Genomic DNA, 19707 nt, shown 5'->3' with positions numbered 1-19707 from the left:
AAAAAAAAAAAAAAAAAAAAAAAAAAAAAAAAAAAAAAAAAAAAAAAAAAAAAAAAAAAAAAAAAAAAAAACTCTTAAATTTTGCATTTAGTCTAAAAGAAATATATTTTAATTTTAAATCTTTTTAATACTACCTTTAAATAAAATGTTTTAAAAACAACTCAATGCAATAGGGCGGTTAAAATATTACGTTAAAATTAGTCCCTACAATATTAATTAATTTAATTATTACAAAATATATATATATATATATATATATAGTCTCTTTTCATTTTTCCTTTTTCAAAATATTTTAAAAGGATGTTATTATTGCATAAATTTAATTATTATTAATTAAACGATTTGGTTAAAAACTAATTAAAATCAGTAATTAGACTATTTTTAAGAGTTATTGAAAATACACAATAAAATATTATAGAAGAAATAAAAAATACTAAATCCGAGCTTAAATATCGAACATCATTCAAGGCCCAATTGGCCTATAATAGGAAACATTTGGGCCAAAAAGCCCAAAACATTCACCCGAACCCAGCCCAAGGTGGCCCAGGGACGCAGCTGTCAGCCCAATTGTCCCACAATAGGCAACATTTGGGTTAAAAAGCCCAAAACATTCACCCCAACCCAGCCCAAGGTGACCAAGGAACGCAGCTGTCAGCCCAATTGGCCCACCATAGGCAACATTTGGGTTTAAAAGCCCACAATATTCACCCGAACCCAGCCCAAAATGGGCAAGGGACGCAGCTGTCAGCCCAACAGCAACATTTGGGTTAAAAGCCCAAAACATTCACCCGAACCCAGCCCAAGATGGGCAAGGGACGCAGCTGTCAGCCCAATCGGCCCAGGAAAGGCAACATCTGGGCTAAAAAGCCCAAAATTTTCACCCGAATCCAGCCCCAAGGTGGGCCAGGGACGCAATTGTCAGCCCAATCGGCCCACAATAGGCAAAATTTGGGCTAAAAAGCCCAAAATATTCACCCGAACCCAGCCCCGAGGTGGGCAAGGGACGCAATTGTCAGCCCAATTGGCCCACAATAGGCAACATTTGAGCTAAAAAGCCCAAAATATTCACCCCGAACCCAGCCCAAGGTGGGCAAGGGTGGCGCGTCAGTCCACTGGGCCCACAATAGGTAACATTGGGCCAAAAGCCCAAAACATTCACCCAAACCTAGCCCAAGGTGGGCAAGGGACGTAGCTGTCAGCCCAATTGGCCCACAATAGGCGACATTTGGGCCAAAAGCCCAAAATATTCACCTGAACCCAGTCCAATATATATATCATTATATACATACATATATATTGCGTTAAAAAAATGGTAAAAACAAAAAGATTAATATTTATACTGTACCATGTGGGGCAACGTGAAAGTTAGCGACGGCAGTTATTCCGCTTTTCCTTCCGACAACCTTTCTCGTATTCTGCACAAAAAAAGAAAAAAAAGAAAAGAGGAATTCGTTGACGCCGTAACGGAAAGTGAGGCTTAAGCGTTTATTTGCCTTGAGGACAAAACCGTCTTTTCACACCCTCTAACCGGACCCTTTAAAGAAAAAAAAAAAAAAAAAAAAAAAAGAAGTTTTTTGCTCTTCACCTGCTAAAATTACCCTGAAATTGCTGGTTAAAACCAAAAACAACCAATTTAATTGGCGGAATTTTGATACTTCTTGTTCACATTTATTTTTATTATCTTATTCTGAAGCAGCTCGAATGGATATATCTTCAGCAGGAAGAAGAAAAAAAGGACAGTAAGAAGAAGAACGAGGAAGACGAGAGGAAGAACAACATTGATTCTGTTGATAAAAATAGTCAAAATTTTAAGCAAAAGCAGAAGCCCATTATGGTTTCAGACGCCAAACCCACTGTTTCGAAGGTCAAACTAGGTCATCAAGATGGCGGCTCCAGGTTAAAGCTCGAATCCTCCGACAACAAGAAGAACAACAGCTCAGTTTCCTCTTCCAAACACAAATCCGTCTCTGTTCTTCCCAAATCCGAGGTACCCATTTAGCAAAATTTAAGGTTTATTATTGCCTGATTCAGATTTAGCTTCCGCGAATTGGGGATTTTGTGTTTGTCTGGTTGAATTAATGTTTTGTAACGCATCTAATTTGTCGATTGGTAACCGTAGCGGATTTGGGGCAATTGAAATTTGGATTATTCCTATTGGGCAATTAGGTTTAGATTCTAAGTGGGGTTGTTTGTTTTCTTCTTGGAAGGTGAAATCTAAAACAATAACGAGTTCTTCAAAGACCACAACAAAAGCTACTTCTTCTACTGCTAAAGTGAGAGAAAAGAAAGTGTTCAATTTGGCTGGTCAGAAATATGATCCACCTGAAGAGGTTTGTATGTTTTTTTCCTTGTTTGTTTTTAGTTTATGTTATTGATGAACTCATCATTGTTGTCGTGTTTGTATGTTGTGAGCAGAGAGAGCCGCTTCGGATATTTTATGAGTCCTTGTCGAAACAGATATCAACAAGTGTAATGGCAGAATTTTGGTGCGGTTTGTTTTCTGATATTCTTTTGAGCATTCATTGTCTGTTTAATCCTTTGAGTTCTTCATAAACTATGGATTTATGATTGAGGCCGCTTTGGAATTGCATTGTTCTTTTGTTTCGTTTCATATGTGATCCTTTGGTTTATGATAATCTGTGTTAGCATTTGGTTTGATGCGTCCTCGCTGTTGTGAGTGCTTTTCGTAGCAGTCGGTTTCGTTTTGTTTGACGAAAAAGCTAGTGGTACTAGTGAAATCGGACGACGTTTGTGAGATCCCATATTGGCTGGGAGGAGAAGAAGCATTTTTTTTATAAGGGTGTAGAAACCTCTCCTTAGCAGACACTTTTTTCATCCTTGAGGGGAAACTCGAAAGGGAAAACCCAAAAAAGACAATATCTACTAGTGGTAGGCTTGGGATGTTACAAATGATATTAGAGTTAGACACTGGACGATGTGCCAACGAGGAGGCTGAACCCCGAAGGGGGTGGACACAAGGACTCTAGGCCCTGGGGGGTCTCACATCGATTAGAGAAGGAAACTAGTGTCAACGAGGACGCTGGATCCCGAAGGGGTGTGGATTATGAGATCTCACATCGGTTATGGAGGAGAACGAAGCATTCGGGTGTGGAAACCTCTTCCTAGCAAACGCGTTTTAAAACTTTGAGGGGAAGCCCGGAAGGAAAAGCCCAAAAAGGACAATATCTAGCGGTTGGCTTGGGGCGGTTACAAAGTTTTTTTTTCACTACTAAAATTGCTAGATTTGAATTATAGGGACTAAATGCAACCAAAGGCATACGCGAGCGGTTGATTTTTAGGGGTAGATATGTTCTGTCGAACAACTTTACGACTCAACTAAGTAGTTCCTTTTGGTTTGGGTTATTCCATGTTCGAGACTTGGTCGATATTTTGGTAACTTAGACAAGATGAGCTATTGGATTAAGACGGTAACTTTTTGTGTCTGATTTGAACGTTGATGATAGAATTGGTAGATTGGACAACTTGCTATCTTTTTACATAAGAACTAATCTGTGAGATCCCATATGAGTTGGGGAGGAGAACAAAACATTCTTTATAAAGGTGTGGAAACCTCTTCCTAGTAGACTCGTTTTAAAAACCTTGAGGGGAACCTGGAAGAGAAAGCCCAAAGAGGACAATATCGGCTAGCGATAGGCTTGAGCTCAGGCTTGTCTGATCCTATAAGGCGTGCAATTTAAATTGTTTACTGACATGTAGATGGCATGTTGTTCTAATAGCACAGGTTTTATTTCTTAGAAGTTGAAGTTATATTTAGGGTTGCAACCATATTGTTATATATTGACCTCAAGGGGTAGTCTTTGGCGGTAAGGGCTATAGTGAGCTCACGGAACGATGTTTCGGTGGAAGGGTTTCTCTTTTCCACCCCGAACAAGGTTGCCATTCATCTGTTTGTTAGAATGAGACTCACATTAGCTAATTAAGGAGATGATCATGGGTTTATAAGTATATCATCCTATTGTAGAGGTTCGCGATTCCTAACATGGTATTAGAGTCATGCCCTTAACTTAGTCATGTCAATAGAATCCTTAAGTATCGAATAAAGAAGTTGTGAGTCTCGAAGGTATAGTCAAAAGTAACTCAAGTGTTAAACAAATGGTGTACTTTGTTCGAGAGCTCTAGAGAAGGAGTCGAGTCTCGATTAAGGAGAGGCTATTCGAGAGTTCCATAGGCCTCAGGGGAGTCTCTATGGTGTACTTTGTTCGAGGGGAGGATTGTTGAAGCCTCGATTAAGGGAAAGTTATTCGACGGTTCCATAAGCCTCAAGGGAGGCTCTATGGTGTACTTTGTTCGATTGGAGGATTGTTGAGGATTGTTGGGAGGGAGCCCCGCATTGGCTAATTAAAGGGATGACCATGGATTTATAAGTAAGAAATATATCTCCATTGGTATGAGGCTTTTAGAGAAACCTTGTAAAGCCACGAGAGTTTATTCTCAAAGTGGACAGTATCATACTACTGTGGAGGTTCGTGATTCCTAACAAATTCTTCATTCTCTAGCTGAACTTCTAGTGTGACTTTTCAGTTGTTGGGTCATCAAGTTCTTTTATTTATTTTATACTCCGACTTCCCTTCGTGAAAAATATTCCCATATTACTCGTCTTTGTGGATATATATTTTTGATCTCTCAATTAATAACATATATTTTAATCAGTTGAGTTATGTTTAAATTGATGACTTAACCAGTTTAAATTTATAGGATGATGGAGCATGGCATGTTATCTCCCGAAAAGGCGAAAAAGGCGTACGAGAAGAAACTGAGAAGACAAAAGGAACAGAGGACCGGGACTCCGATTAAATCATTAAAACCACCGAGCAGACCAGAGAGCTCACAGAGGCCACAGCAGCCACCGAAGAATGGCGATCTAAAAGCAAAGAAAAAGATCACGAACGATAGCGATGACGACGACAATGACTTCATTTTAAGCCCCAAGAGAAGAAAAATGTAGGAAAAACGCCTGCCAACGTCGACCTCCCCCTCGTTTTTAGTAGCATACTTATCGAAAACTACAGAGATTATCATAACCCAGTATTTACCAGGACATTCTTTTATGGTTCAAAACCTTCTCATACAACGTGTAATTACTCGTGTCTGAGTACAACACCCAATCATTAACTATGGACCCATCTGAGAAACTCGAGCCTAAATTTCCTCTCAGCCTTGGAAAGTAAACAAAACAGCATGGCCTGTCCTTATGAGAAAAAAATCGTTTAAACGATGTAGTTTGAACGAGGGGAGGCGAGACGGGGTCGGATTTACGGTGAGTAACAACAGTTCTTACTGATGCAGGTAATGGTTTAAAAAACTTATCCAACTGTTGCAGGTGGTAAAAAAATTATGGGGGAGTGTACGTTGTTTATACAGAGCTCCATAGGAGTCCCAATTTCTTTTGACCAAAAGAAATAGACCAATTTTGTGAGAGGTAACCATCACATACATGTCTGACAACATGTTTCATGGAGCTTGTCACCTGTCTGTCTTTAAGATAGAAACAGTGACACGTTCTTGAAAGCTACTGCATTCAAAACAAAACCCTTCATTGGATTGGAGTTTTACTTCCTTCGTTATATTTTCATTCATCTCTGGCTTGGATTACAGAGGATCAATGGCCATTCGTTCCACTCTGTTTGACAGCAAAAAAGACAGAACATCTCACAAAACAAAACCAAACCAAACCCATTTGGATTTATTAAGGTATTTTGCTTATTCAATCTTCGGTTGAATCAGCTGAAAGACAAAAGAAAGGAGGCAATGCATGTGACAACCAGGGAGTGTGAAGCTTATGATTTTGCCTTTCTTTAGTGGTGAGATATTACATCAGTTGGAGAGGAAAACGGAGTATTTCTTATAAGAGTGTAGAAACTTCTCTCGAGTAGACTTATTTTAAAATCTTGAGAGGAAGCTTAGAAGAGAAGTCCAAAAAGAACAATTTCTGCTAATAATGAGTTTAGGCGGTTACAAATGGTGTCAGGCTGTGTGTCAGCAAGGATGTTGGCCTCAAGAGGGTTGGATTGTGAGAGATCACATCGGTTAGAGAGAAAAATGAAACATTCCTTATAAGGGTATGAGAATCTCTCCCTAACAGATGTGTTTTAAAATCTTGAGGGGAAACCCATAAGAGAAATAGCAGTGGGGCTGAGCTATTACAAATGGTATCAAAGTCAGGCACGGGGCGGTGTGGTAGCGAGGACGTTGGGCCTTCAAGGGAGGTGGATCGTGAGATCTCACATCCGTTAGAAAGGAGAACGAAACACTCCTTATAAAGATGTGGAAGCTTATTCCTAGCATACACGTTTTAGAACCTTGAGGGGAAGCTCAAAGAGAATCATATCTATTAGCGGTGGACTTGAGTTTTTGCATATGTTGCGTCGGTTGTTCATTTGTGTGTGTTTTAGCATATTAAATGCACATTCAAAAGCTGGAGAACTTAGGAATTAGGCAATGGATGAAAGAGAGAGGTGTAGTGTACCTAACCAGATGGGAATTAATTGTGGTTGCCCCAGAAATTTGTTTGGGACAGTTCTAGATTGTGTTGATCTCATAATGGAGATATCTTAATAACTAGTTTTAGATACTCCTTCCCCCACCTCTCTTGATCTTCCTCAATCCTTATATTAATACCATTTGAGATGACTGGGTAGCCTTCCCAGCCCTTTATTCTACTCGACACCCGAACCGTTCCACATTCAATGTAATCTGTTTTCTTCGGCTCGAACTTGATATGAACACTATTTAAGAACTTGGGTCGAATTCAAAATCCTGTTATCCATATCAACATCTGTCCCCGTCCCCGTCCCCGTCCCGTTTCACATTTCATTTTCATTAGGTGGAAATTTAAAGTTTCGACCTCATGAAAACGTATCAGTTCCTTATGTGAGATCCCACGTCATTAGGAGAATGAAACTCAAATAAGATAATATCTAGTAACAGTAGGCTTAGACGATTACACCTTAACTGCTAAACTATGCAATTCTAGGTAGGATTTGAATCTCAATGTTAAAATCAACATCCACCCGTTTCACAATCCGTATAATCCCTTTTGCTTTGTTCGCCCAAACTTGATATGAACGCCATTTACAAACTCGGGAAGGATTCAAATCTCGTCATCCCACCTCTTTCAACTTGAAAAGAGCGAAGAAAAAGGGCACATAAGAAGTGTTTGTTTTCTTCTCAAGAAAATGAGTGAAGGCAGCCTTCCAAGCAGGACGACGGGAGAAAAAAAACACAACAAGAAAGGATAAGAAAACGAGCTGCATAAAATCCTTAAACGACCAATAAATTAAGAATAAAAAACACCCAAGAAATTCTGTGGCTGGCTGGCTGGCTGGCTGGCTGGCTGGCTTGGTAGCTGATGATCAAACACTAATGTACTTGTTGTTCCTAAAGTAGTAACCTTTTTTCAGTGGCAGCTTTTGGATTTTTCAATCTCTATGTTGGGATTGATAAGAGAAGAATATTTTCTTTTTTAAAAAAAATAATAAAATTACTTATTTAGTCTTTATATTTTACAAATATATTTTTGTTAATTACACATTAATCCCTAAATTTTCACAATTTTATTAAGAAGATTCCTATACTTTTGTCGTTGAATTTAAATATATTTAATATTTTTAAAGTTAAGTTATTTATTATAAAAAAAATAGATTTGAATCTATAATTTTTTGATCGATCATATATATCTTAATTAATTAAAATAATTTAGAATTTAAATATACGATCTATGTATTAATTATAAATAAATTATAAATATTTTAAAAAAATAGTACTCGTTAATTATAGAGAAATGAATGGGAAAGGATTAGATTGGATCGTTGGAAAGCATCTTCCATTCATTATTGAAAAGAGTAAAAGATAAAATATTTATCATCAAAATATAATTATTCAAAAAATAAATAATCATTATTATGGTACAATCATAGGCCCATCGAGTAAGTTTTTTTTTTTTTTTTTTTCTTCCCTTAAAAAATTACCACGTGGATTTACATTTATTATTTATTTATTTGTGGGTTTCTATCCTCGAGTTCAAACAATGGCAAAAAGTCAGTCAAATATTACCCTACATATATATCGATATTTCATGATTTATTTTATTTGCTAAAAATATAGCTTGTAAAAATGTTGGTGTCCTTTTATTCTCTCGGGCATGTGCCGACCTACAACAACACATTCCAAAGCGTTGAAAAATAGAATGGGCTCTACAGGACGACCCCATTAGAAAAATGGTATTAATATTTTAGGGTTAGAATGATGAGAGCGTTATAAAGTCTAACCCGAGATGTCATGCTATCACGACCACATAAAAGCTTCAAAAATCCTAATGTAACAACGTACCCGAGTAAATATAATTCTAGCTAGCTCATTTATTCACGTACATTTCTAACATCTTCTTCACATTCCTCTGGAAAAGATATAAATTAATGCCATTACTATTCGTATTCAAGTCTTACAAGTCTTACGTAATAGGTTGATTATAGGTTGAAAAAAATCAAATTTTATTTATTTATTTAAAGAAATAAAGAAAAATAGAGAGATGGGGTGACAGGGGAGGGACCCTCTGGTTTGATTTTTGTTCGTTCATTTTTCAAATTTCAAATGGGGTCGGAGAAAAAAGAATTTATTTGTTGTGTTACTAAAGAAATTACCGGGGAAAAATAAATTCTCGACAATGACGATGACTAGTGACAATGACATTACCTATCTTGAGTCAAACACCTCCAACTATTATCATACCCTATTTTTTTTTTATCTTCAAATATCAATCCATTTTCTAACAATTTTTTCTCGATTTATACCGCTTTTATTCCAAAAACTTTTACAAACTCTAAACTGATCGGGATTCATTACCAAATGCATGTTGACATATGAATTGGTAACGTATGAATTGGTTGATACGAGATATTTTAATTATTAATATAAATATTTTATATTTTATAATTTTAAATTAAATGTCAATTTATTTGTCTATATTGTCAACATTAAAATCTAATGATTGACTCAATTAATTAATTTTATATATATATATATATTAATATAAAAATTGAGTAATTTGTTTGAGGGATATTCCTTTACCCAATTGAGAAGGCTAAAATGAACAAGGAAAGTTAGTTCACTTGTCTTTTATCAATAAGGCTATACATCACTCTAGAAAAAATGAATTAGAAATTATTAAATTATTAATATAATAATTAATTAATTAAATATATTATGAAAAATAGCTGGGTAGGTATCATGAATATGAGGACAATTATGTTGATTAAAAATAATGAAAATTTGTCAATATTATTTTATAAACCTATAATATCCCTACTCCCCATTTCAACCCTAAAATTTCGAGCGAAGATCAAGTTATTTACAAATGGGAAAAGGGGCACGGGTACAAAAGATTACAAAATCGACCCTAAAATGAATACAACGAACTCACTTCTGTAGTACTCATCTGTAACAGTGTAGCTCCTAGAATTTTGTATATTTGATATTAAAAAAATAAAAAGGAATTTTTTTTTTTTTTTTTTTTTTTACTTGGTTATAAAAATAAATAAATAATTATAAGGGTTGAGATTCTGTGTGTTTATAACTATAAGTGGGATTGGGAGGCACGAAAACAACAAAACCCCAAAGGTCTTTCCCAAAAATCCCAAAAGAAAAGAAAAAAAAAAGGATGAGCTCTGATTCGAACGCTGTTCCAAAGAAAATCAAGCGCATCAGAAACCCAGAATCCAATTCCGATTCGAATTCCAGCAAGCACCCAGTTTACAGAGGCGTCCGAATGAGGAATTGGGGGAAATGGGTGTCTGAAATCCGCGAGCCTCGAAAGAAATCCCGCATTTGGTTAGGAACTTTCCCCAGCCCTGAAATGGCGGCTCGAGCCCACGACGTCGCCGCCTTAAGCATCAAAGGCAACTCCGCCATCCTTAATTTCCCCGACCTCGTCCACCTCCTCCCCCGCCCTGTCTCTCTCGCCCCTCGCGATGTCCAAGCCGCTGCCGCCCAAGCCGCTCACATGCACAATCTATCTCCTAACAACATTCCCACCACCACCACCACCGACGACGCTTCCGACGCCTCCGATGAACTCACCGAAATCGTCCAGCTTCCCACTCTCGGCACCACCTACGACGGCGACTGCGGCGACTCCTTCGTTTTCCTTGACTACTCAACAGAGGATTCCGCCGCCTGGCTTTACCCACCGCCGTGGCTACCATCTCTCGAGGATTACGATGAAATTCAAAACGACGGTAAGATGGGAATGGGATTCATTTCCACCAATTTCAAAGGATTATTGTGGGATTATTAAAATAAATAAATAAATAAATTATGGATTGTGGGTTGTTTCAATTTCTTCAAGTTTTTTTTTTTTTTTTTTTTCAAGCTCTTTTGGTTTTAATTCTTTCAAAGAGCTTAATTTTGTGTTGGGTTTAGAACTGTACAGTGTTGTTGAAATGAAATGAAATGAAATGGAAATTAAGTAAAATGGGAAGTTATTATCATTTAATTTCATTTTCATGGTTGGTGTTAACACTTAAAGCCCATCCTCCATCCCTATTTATCTCTCTTTAATTAGTTGCTAATTTTTGTTACTTAATTAATTTTTTTTTAATTATAAGTAAAAAAACAACTGGGTTTTCTCTCTCTCTCATAATTAGTTTTTGAAGATAAGAAAAAAATAATTGGAGACAAATAAGTTAAATGAAGCATTTCGTTTTATATATGAAATTATTTTTTGTTAATATTATGTGATGGTGGAGGACAAAACATGAGAGGCCACGTGTCTGATTTTGAAGACATAAAATATAGTTTCAATAGGGGCAATGAATCTCCAATGTTCTAATTTTGTTAAAAAAAATAATAATTATATAATTTTTTTAAAAAAATAGTTCTTGTAATGTTTTTCTAGAAGCTTAAGTAATTGATGATGATTAATTCCACTAATAACTAATTTCGAGTTTTCAATCATTTTATTAAATATAAAGTTCATTTCTTAACTTTTTTAATCATGTTCTTTTGTAGTGGATCATTATTGTTTCAAATTATTTAAATAATCTAAATATTGTTGTAAATAAATAAATCTAGTTTGAAGTTTATTTATTTATTTATTTTTAATAAATATTAAAAAAATTATTTATTTATTATTACTGTCACTGAAATTATTAACGTAAATATGTCTGTTTAACTTGTAGAGTTAATATCCCAATACCTGTTTCGAATGGAAAAAAGAATGGGGAGAGATTTTTCTCTGTTAACTAAACAGGGTCGAGAATTATATTCTTCATCCCCGTTTCGACCCTATCCAAAGTCTTCACTTCGTGGACATCTCTATAATCACACGTTAACAAATATTTGTTCAATAATGTTCGTGAGATAATTCACTTTTTTTTTTTTTTAATGAAAACTTTGAGGTTACCCTGTACCAAAAGGGGGTCGGAGTCCAAATTAAACAAATATCGACATATGTTATATATAATGCCTAGATTAATTATCAAAAGAAAATTAAAAAAAAGTTAAAGTTGGCATGTGACACAATACCTAATCTTGATATAAGCTATTATTAAGCCAAGTTGAGGGAGAAAAAGAATAAAATAAATAAAATAAATAAAATGCGTAATATATATGTTAACCAACCATATTAAATATGTATTTGTTTAGAGCTTCTAATATCATATTTGGTCTCACAAATGGTGAAATATGGATCATATTGGTTGATATTTTATAATATAAGATTCATTATTATAATGTTTATGTCACCCCCACAATATAATAATGCAAATATCTCATGATTCCAAGCTTAATATTATACCTAAGTTTTTAAGGTCCATTTGATTTTTATTTTAAAAATAAACTTTCAAACACTATTTCCACCTAGATATTTTTTTTATGCGGTTAATTACTTTTTATTGAAAAACTAAATATTAGTTTTAAATTTTTTATTTTTATTTTTAAATTTTAATTAAGGAAGATTAATTAGATAATGGTTTTTATTATTATTTAAGTAAATAAATTTTTAGTTTAATAATATGGTTAATTATATAAATGAATAAGTTTTTTTGCAAAAAGTCAAAGTATTGAATAGTCAACTTTTTAAATAAGAACTTTGTTAATGAAATGTCACATTTGCCACTAGTTCTACAAAAATAAATACACTCTATTAATATTATTAAAAAAAAAAAAACACCGAATCTTTTTTAATATTTTAAAAAAAAAATTATAATATTATCCATTTTTTAATATTTTAAATAAATTTTTTTATAGTTGAAATTTATATAATAATTAAATTAAATAAAGGGAAAATGGAGGAAAACGATATTTAGTGAAACCACGATTTTGCAAGATTTGGTTGGCCACTCCCAATATTCTCTTCATCCAAATAACAAAGCTAAAAACTTGTTGTCAAATCTCAGCCATACACTTGTCTCCAAAAATTTAATTTAATTTAATTAAAAATCCCCCCAAAAAAAAAGAAAATATTTAATTTTGGACATGCAATTTAAATAAGGGATATAAAACGACGTCGTCTCATAATGGGAGATGAACATATTCACATGGTTGACAAAAACATACTTTTCACAAATTTTATTTTTACATGGCTTCCTTTTCAAAAATTTAAAGCACCCAACATTTTTTTAAAATTTTTTTATTTGTTTTTTTCTCTCGTGTTTGAATTCCGCTTCACTTTCTATTGCTATCACTGTAGAAACGTGTCTAATTATTTTTTAACCTATCCCTCTTTTTGTTTACCATGTAGAACTCGGGATTTGTTTTTTTTAATAAATTAATATTCTAAACTGATAACGTGAAGTATACAAACACTCGGAGCTCTAATGTTTAATTTGGACCACTTAACTCAACCGGAAAAAAGTAGAGTAAGACAAGACCATCAATCTAGTTCTTTACGAACCAAACAATTTCGATCATGACCTTCCTTCTAATGAAAACCCCACGAGCGTAACCGCAAGATAAAGAATATGGGACACCATCCTAACTTTCAAACTCAATTTTAACATGTTTTTATTTATTCATTAAGTATTTTTAGTCTTTTCCGTTTTGTCCATTTGTAATGTAGAATGATACCATACTTGTCAATTCAATAATACGACTTTTCTGTCTTTACCGAGTTGAGTTAAATCGACTCATAATCTAAAAAAACAACATTTAATAAGCAATTATGTTTTAAAAACGTCAATTTGGAACCTCGATTTAATTTTGCATCTAATAAGTCAATTTTAAAAAAAATTAAAATTTTCAATAATATATAATTCGCTGAAATTGGTAAAATAATAATATAATATGTATTACATTATGTGACGTTGGTTTAGGCTTGATAAATAAATAAATAAATTTATGATGATGTAGGCTGTCAACTTTTATATATTTTTTTAAAAAAATAAACTTCATTTATTTATTTAAAAGCATGTTTCCTAATAATATAAAAGTTAGGGAGAGTTACTAAATTTAGGGGAAATGATCAAAGTCTTACCTCTTATAGAATCTTATTATTAATTAAAGCTATGATGCAATTTCATTATTCAATCATAAATATAATAGCAAAAAACTAATAATCTCAACTATAATTTTTATTAAAATAAGGACAATGTTCGCACTTCATAAGGGGATGTTGTCCCTTTCATTTAGATTTAATTATATTTAAAAAAGAAACACATTACTTTATAATATAGAGAAATTAAATAATTTTATATTTTCCTCCCTTTTTAAAAATAATTTACAATATAAAATATTATTCAATCTACCCCTTAGAGGTCAACGTCCTCCTCGCTGGCACACCACTCGTCGTCTAGCTCTAATACCATTTGTAAGGTTTCTATGCATTTATAAAGAATGTTTTGTTTCTCTCTCCAACCGACGTGGAATCTCACAATCTACTCCTTTAGAGGGTCAACTTCTTCACTGGCACACCATTCGATGTCTAATTCTGATACCATATATACCACGCCAAAACCACGATTAGCAGATATTGTTCACTTTAGCTTGTTACATATCATTATCAATATCACGATTTTAAAGAATGTTTTGTTTTCCGTGATTTATCTTATAGAAAGAGATTTTTACACCCTTATTAAAAAAAGGACGTGAAATCTCTCAAATCAAAAAATAATAATTTATAAAAATGATTGAGTTTAAGAAATTAATTTAAGGTTGTATACATGGAAAGTGGGACCAAAAGACAAGATTAAGAGAGGTAATGAACATCTAATCACGTGTTTAATCATTGTTTTAATCTAATCATGATATTCGGTTGTGTCCGGTCTCCCAAAAACCAAATTAATTTATTTTTTATTAAAATAAGTTATAACATAATACATCCATTTTTTTTTAATCTAAAAAAATATAAATATTAATTAAACTAGTACGGCCTCCACCTACTACCATTTAAATTATAATTATTATTGCAATTACAACCCCAAATTATTATTATTATTATTTTAGATTTATTGTTAAATCCTAATAGTTGGATTTTCACTTATTTATTGTTAGATATTTTTTTCGATCTCTGTAAAATCTCATATTAACATTTAGATCAAATTTACGTAATAAAAATGATTTTTTTTTTTTTTTTTGAGAAAAACAATAATTCCGCTCAATTTCATTTCCATGAATATGAAAAAAATAGTTTTAAAAAATATCTCATCAAAGACAAAAACGTTAATCAATCTTCGTTCTCACAAATAACGTCGAGCCAAAACCCAAGTTTGATAAGGCCAACAATCACGGATAAAATGAAAAATGACAACTAACAATAAGAAAAACCTTAAATTGAACATCGATCTTATCCCAACATCAGTCTTTAGTACTTGTTTTCACGAATATAATCCATAACAGTAAGAACCAAGGTTAATCAATCTCGACTCAGATGTCAGTCTCTCGTTCTCACTCGAATGATAAAATATTACCGTAGAAAAGAGTTAGAGAGCGAGAATCTACTTCTAATACTAAATTCTTTGTCGTAAGACGTGGGTCACCGAAGTTGATTCGATTTATGAAAAAGGGTCGGTAAAGGCTTAAGGCAAACATGGGCTTAAAAGGATGATTTGAAAGAATGATATGATTGAGTAAATTAGTGGGAGGAAAAAGGATACCTTTTGGAATAGGTGAGTGTGCAACTTGCCAATTTCGGGCATTAAAATAATCAAACAAACGACAAAATATTAATAATCATTTTTAATATATATATATATATATATTAAAATATTTATTTTTTAAAAATTTAAAATATTAATGTTACTTTTGCCTGTAAAAATAATATTTTGTGGTATTAATAGTTCAAAAGTGAATATTTTTATTAATTTAGTAAATATTAGAATTTTAAAGTTTATAAAATATTAAAATATATATTGTTTTCTTATTTTTTAAATCAAAATATTTATTTATTTTCTCTCGTTCTCTCTTCTTCTTCAAAGCAACGGCGGTCGTCGAGGAAACGCCACCGCCAGTAAAGCTTTCATCCTCTTCTTGCTCCACTTATTTTCATCTCCGCCGGTGGAAACTTCCTTCGCTGGTTTCGCCGGTTTAATTTCTTCAGTTTTACAAAGACTTTTGCCGGTAAATCTCCATCTCTGCCGGTTGCCCTGCTTCGCCTTAACCGTGCTGTCCAACGAATCGTTCCTAGTCATTGTTTCTTCAGCCGATCAGACGTTCGAACCAGGTTAGTCTCTGAACGCCGGAGCTCTACTACTCCGCCGTGAATATCCTTTTCCGACCACCCTACTCGACGGACTCAAATCAAATCCGTACGTTTGCACTAGAAGAAGATGAAAATAAATAAATAAATAAATAAAATGTCATTTTATTACTTTAAAAAATTAAAAAAACATTTATGTTTTTTTAAAAAAATGTATAATTTTGGTGTTTATGCTTGGTTATCTTGTCTTGTCAAATGTTTAGAAGTGGATAAAGTTGAGACAATGACGAGAAATATTTCACTTTAAAACAGCTAACTTCAAGGTATTTATGAATTTTAATTTTTATATTTTTAATTGCATTTTATGTAAAAAATAAAATAAAATTATTCTTTAAAATATATGACCAAGTTTCTATTATTGTTGTTTTTTTAATTAAATTTAACGGATTCGAACTTCGGATCTCTTGAAACAGGCTAGATCGGGATATAAAATCAAATAAATAAAAACAAAATAACATAATAAAAATTAGTTGCTAATTTTCCACACTATTGTAGATTCATGGGAAAAAAGGCCCACCACTTTAATATGCAATGACATCATAAGCCTTTTAATTATTATTTTTTTAATAAAAATAATAATAATTAATTTATTATATATGATTAGGGTTATTAGACGTGAACCACTCGACCTATCCCATCTAAATTAAGTTTCGATTAATTTTGTCTACAGTTTGAATTGCATTGTATTTTTGTAAAAAAATCAAATTTTCGTGTAAGAGTGTGGAAACCTCTCCTTAGTCGACACATTTTAAAACTTCCCGAGAAATCCGAAAAGACAAACCCAAAGAGGACAATATCTGTTAGAGGTGAGTTTGGGACTGTTACAAATGGTATTAGAGCCAGCTACCGAATGGTGTGTTAGCGAGAACGTTGGCCCCCAAGGGAGTAAATAATGATATCTCACATCAATTATAACAAAACATTCCTTATCTGGGTGTGGAAATATCTCCTTATTAGATAGGTTTTAAAACTTTGAGGAGAACTCCAGATGAGTTTCGTTATTACAAACTCTATCAAATAATTTTTGTTCCTTTTATTATTGATGAAATATATATATATATATATATATATAAATATAGATATGATTTTAAAAAACTTTAAAATACAATTTAAGCAATTCTAACATGAATTTTTCTTCCAAGATAAAAAAAAAATAATAATAATTTATATATATATTAAATACGATTAACTTCAGAGTGGTTAGAAAATTGCTCTTATTCAGATATGATTTTAATTCATTATGTGTACTCCTTCTTTACTCCTACAAGTTCCAACAAATTCTTATAAATTATAAATTGTCGGTTAAAATATAATTTAAATATTAAAGAAAATATTTAAGATAAATTATTTATTTAAAGAGAGAAAATAAATGGGTTTGAAAATGTGAAATTATGGAGGCATGAGGACCACTACATTGACCATTTGAAACATTGCATTTATAAAAGTCTAATTTTTTTTTTAAGATATGCTTTTAATAACACTTTATTATTTAATTTACTCAATACATTATTGTAAAATAAAATTAGAAAAATAAAAGGGATTAAATTGATTTATTGTCCCCTAAAAAAAGAAGCTTTTAAGATTTGGTCATCCAATCATATACATTCATCACTTTTTTCACTGCCACTCTCTCTTTTTGTTGTTTTCCACTTCATTTTAATCATTTTCTAAATAAATTACATTAATTCTTATACTTTATTTATTTATTTCTATTTTTTTAAAGAGTATTAATATTTTAACCTATTAAATTATTATTTTTTCAATAATTTTCATAACTTATAATATTTTTAAAATCGTTCAAAATTGTTTTTGTTATAATTATTTTTCTACATTTTTTTTTTTAACATTAAGGTTGTTTATATAATTACGATAAATACTGTTGATCGAGAAACTTTTAAGTCTGGATTATAATAATTTAATATGCTTTTTATGATGTGTTACATAAATGACGTTTTACTTTATCGAGACTAAAAATTTAATATTAAAAAGAGGGGAAAAAAACCTTGATTGAAATTTTGGGCACGGAACGTTATAAAGGTAAGAAAACCTCTCTGTAGTAGACGTGTTTTAAAACCATGAAGTTGATGGTAATATGTAACGGGTAAAAGTTGACAATATCTACTAGCAATTTGTAACATGACATCATTATCCTCTTGTCTAAAAGTGAAAACTATATCTTACCGATCAATGCGAGTTCTTTCTAACCTGTTTTATTTTCACCTACATATTTTTTAGAAAAATCGTATTATTGGTGCAAATGTCATTCGTTCACACTCGTTCAGCTAAACTAAGCGAGGGAATCTTACAAACCGACCCGTGCTACCATTACCATGTCAATATAATTTTTTAGATAACGATAAGCTAACACGAACGTTATTCAACTTTACTAAATGTGTTGGATGAGGACTATACATATTAGGGTTTTGGCTGAAAATTTAATCAAATCATAAAGACCAAGTAAACTAGGGCGAAATTCTCTAGGAAAAAAATAACATTAAAGAAATGTACAGTCAGCATTTGTCTTTATTCAAAAAAAAGATGTGAGAGAAATGATTAAGAAGGCATTGAAAGCGACTGTCGGCAACTCCATAGCCTGACACGTGTCCCGACAACAACTACTTAATTGGTGCTGTGTCAAATTTACTGTGGGGCCCTTTTTATTTATTTATTTATTTATTTTGCATGGCCGGATCAAACTACGTCAATTTTCCAGCTCATTTTCTTTACCATAATCTTTAAATATGTTTCTTTTTTATTAAAATAAATGTATTTTTAATTTTTTTTTTCAAAATTTAGACAAGAATTCAAATATTTTATTAAAATAATCAAACCTATAACATAAATTTTAAATTACTAGAAAAAAAAATGTACACGTCATAAATTTTAAAATAAATATACTTTACATCGAGTTTAAATAGTAAAGATTTGTAATTTGACCGTAAAAATTTTAAACTATATTTACTTTAATGTTGGACATTCAACCGTGAGGAAAGAAATACATGTCAATTACTATGGGATTATGCTCACTTTTAACTCGATGTTTTATTTTCGATTAGGTTTTTTACCTTAACGAGTGAAAAAGTTTCATATCAGAAGAGGGTAAAACTCGAACCCGAGTACGGCATTGATTAAGGGACATCTAGCTAAAATTTAGCTCTTTTGACATTTTAACCTCCATTCGAATTTCGAGTACGATATTTAGCGGATTTTTTTTTTCTTTTATAAGGAAAATGATATCATCTAGAACCTAACCTAGAATAAAATATTAGAAACTAAATGACAAAAATTTTGATGTATTGTTTGTCCCAAATAAAACCCAATATTTCATCACGTGCTCAAATTGCCAAAAACAATTCACAAAGATTCTTGGTCGTAATTGTGACGATAATTTGTGTACTTTTGTCCATTATTTAAATTTTATAATATGATTTATGAACTAAATAAATATAGTTAATAGCTGTTACAACAATACCTGTCATATTCCCATTTTAAAATACCTGTCATATAGTTAACATTATTAAGATATTATATATTTTAAGCATAAGGTCTTGAGATTTTTGTTTAGGCTCTAAAAAATTATTTTATGCATTGTGTTGTTTTTTTCCCCTCTAGGTGGGATGTGGTTCGAGGACAATCAAGATGGAAGTCAGTGGACATGTAATGCTCGAGTAAATGAGAGGTATATTAATGAATTGAAACTATACTCGAATAAGAGAGATCCTGATGATATGAAGGTTCAGACGTGTTTAAAAAAACTTAAGCATGTTTGACTTAAAGTCAAGGTCATCATGTGTCAAGTCTAGATTCTAAATGTGAGATCCCACCTCGAGGGAAAACCCAGAAGGGAAAACTAAAAAAAGACAATATATACTAACAGTGGGGTTGAGCTGTTACAAATGATATCAGAGCCAGACATAGAGCGGTGTGTCAGCGAGGACGTTAGTCCCCTAGGGGGAAGATTGTGAGATCCCACATCAATTGGAAACCTCTTTCTAATA

General features: G+C 32.5%; 2 protein-coding genes and 1 long non-coding RNA gene across 3 annotated transcripts; all 3 read left to right on the top strand.

Annotated features, from left to right (window-relative positions):
• The first annotated feature begins 1605 nt into the window (after window positions 1-1605).
• LOC111496374 lies at window positions 1606-5165 on the top strand. The gene is made up of 4 exons (XM_023146797.1): window positions 1606-1987; window positions 2208-2330; window positions 2416-2486; window positions 4717-5165. Exons 1-4 carry the CDS (start codon window positions 1832-1834, stop codon window positions 4964-4966), a joined length of 600 nt encoding a protein of 199 aa, XP_023002565.1. The 5' UTR covers window positions 1606-1831; the 3' UTR covers window positions 4967-5165.
• Window positions 5166-9624: 4459 nt separating this feature from the next.
• Window positions 9625-10485, top strand: LOC111496321 (dehydration-responsive element-binding protein 3-like). Its single transcript, XM_023146729.1, has one exon. The coding sequence runs from the start codon at window positions 9677-9679 to the stop codon at window positions 10310-10312; it is 636 nt and encodes a 211-aa protein (XP_023002497.1). The 5' UTR covers window positions 9625-9676; the 3' UTR covers window positions 10313-10485.
• A 4962-nt stretch (window positions 10486-15447) lies between these two features.
• Window positions 15448-19388, top strand: LOC111496389. The gene is made up of 3 exons (XR_002720448.1): window positions 15448-15673; window positions 15916-15972; window positions 19322-19388. It is a non-coding gene; the product is annotated as an uncharacterized LOC111496389 (long non-coding RNA).
• The last annotated feature ends 319 nt before the right edge of the window (window positions 19389-19707 follow it).

The sequence above is a fragment of the Cucurbita maxima genome, unplaced genomic scaffold, assembly GCF_002738345.1.
Source record: "Cucurbita maxima cultivar Rimu unplaced genomic scaffold, Cmax_1.0 Cma_Scf00022, whole genome shotgun sequence".
NCBI lineage: Eukaryota > Viridiplantae > Streptophyta > Magnoliopsida > Cucurbitales > Cucurbitaceae > Cucurbita > Cucurbita maxima.
Note: the sequence above shows the minus strand (reverse complement) of the source record. Positions and strands in the feature narration are given on the sequence as shown.

Coding starts and splice junctions, on each gene's coding strand:
- LOC111496374 (XM_023146797.1), top strand. CDS start 1,832: ATGGTTTCAGACGCCAAACCCACTGTTTCGAAGGTCAAACTAGGTCAT. Junction 1,988..2,207: donor CTGTTCTTCCCAAATCCGAG/GTACCCATTTAG, acceptor TCTTCTTGGAAG/GTGAAATCTAAAACAATAAC. Junction 2,487..4,716: donor AGTGTAATGGCAGAATTTTG/GTGCGGTTTGTT, acceptor TTAAATTTATAG/GATGATGGAGCATGGCATGT.
- LOC111496321 (XM_023146729.1), top strand. CDS start 9,677: ATGAGCTCTGATTCGAACGCTGTTCCAAAGAAAATCAAGCGCATCAGA.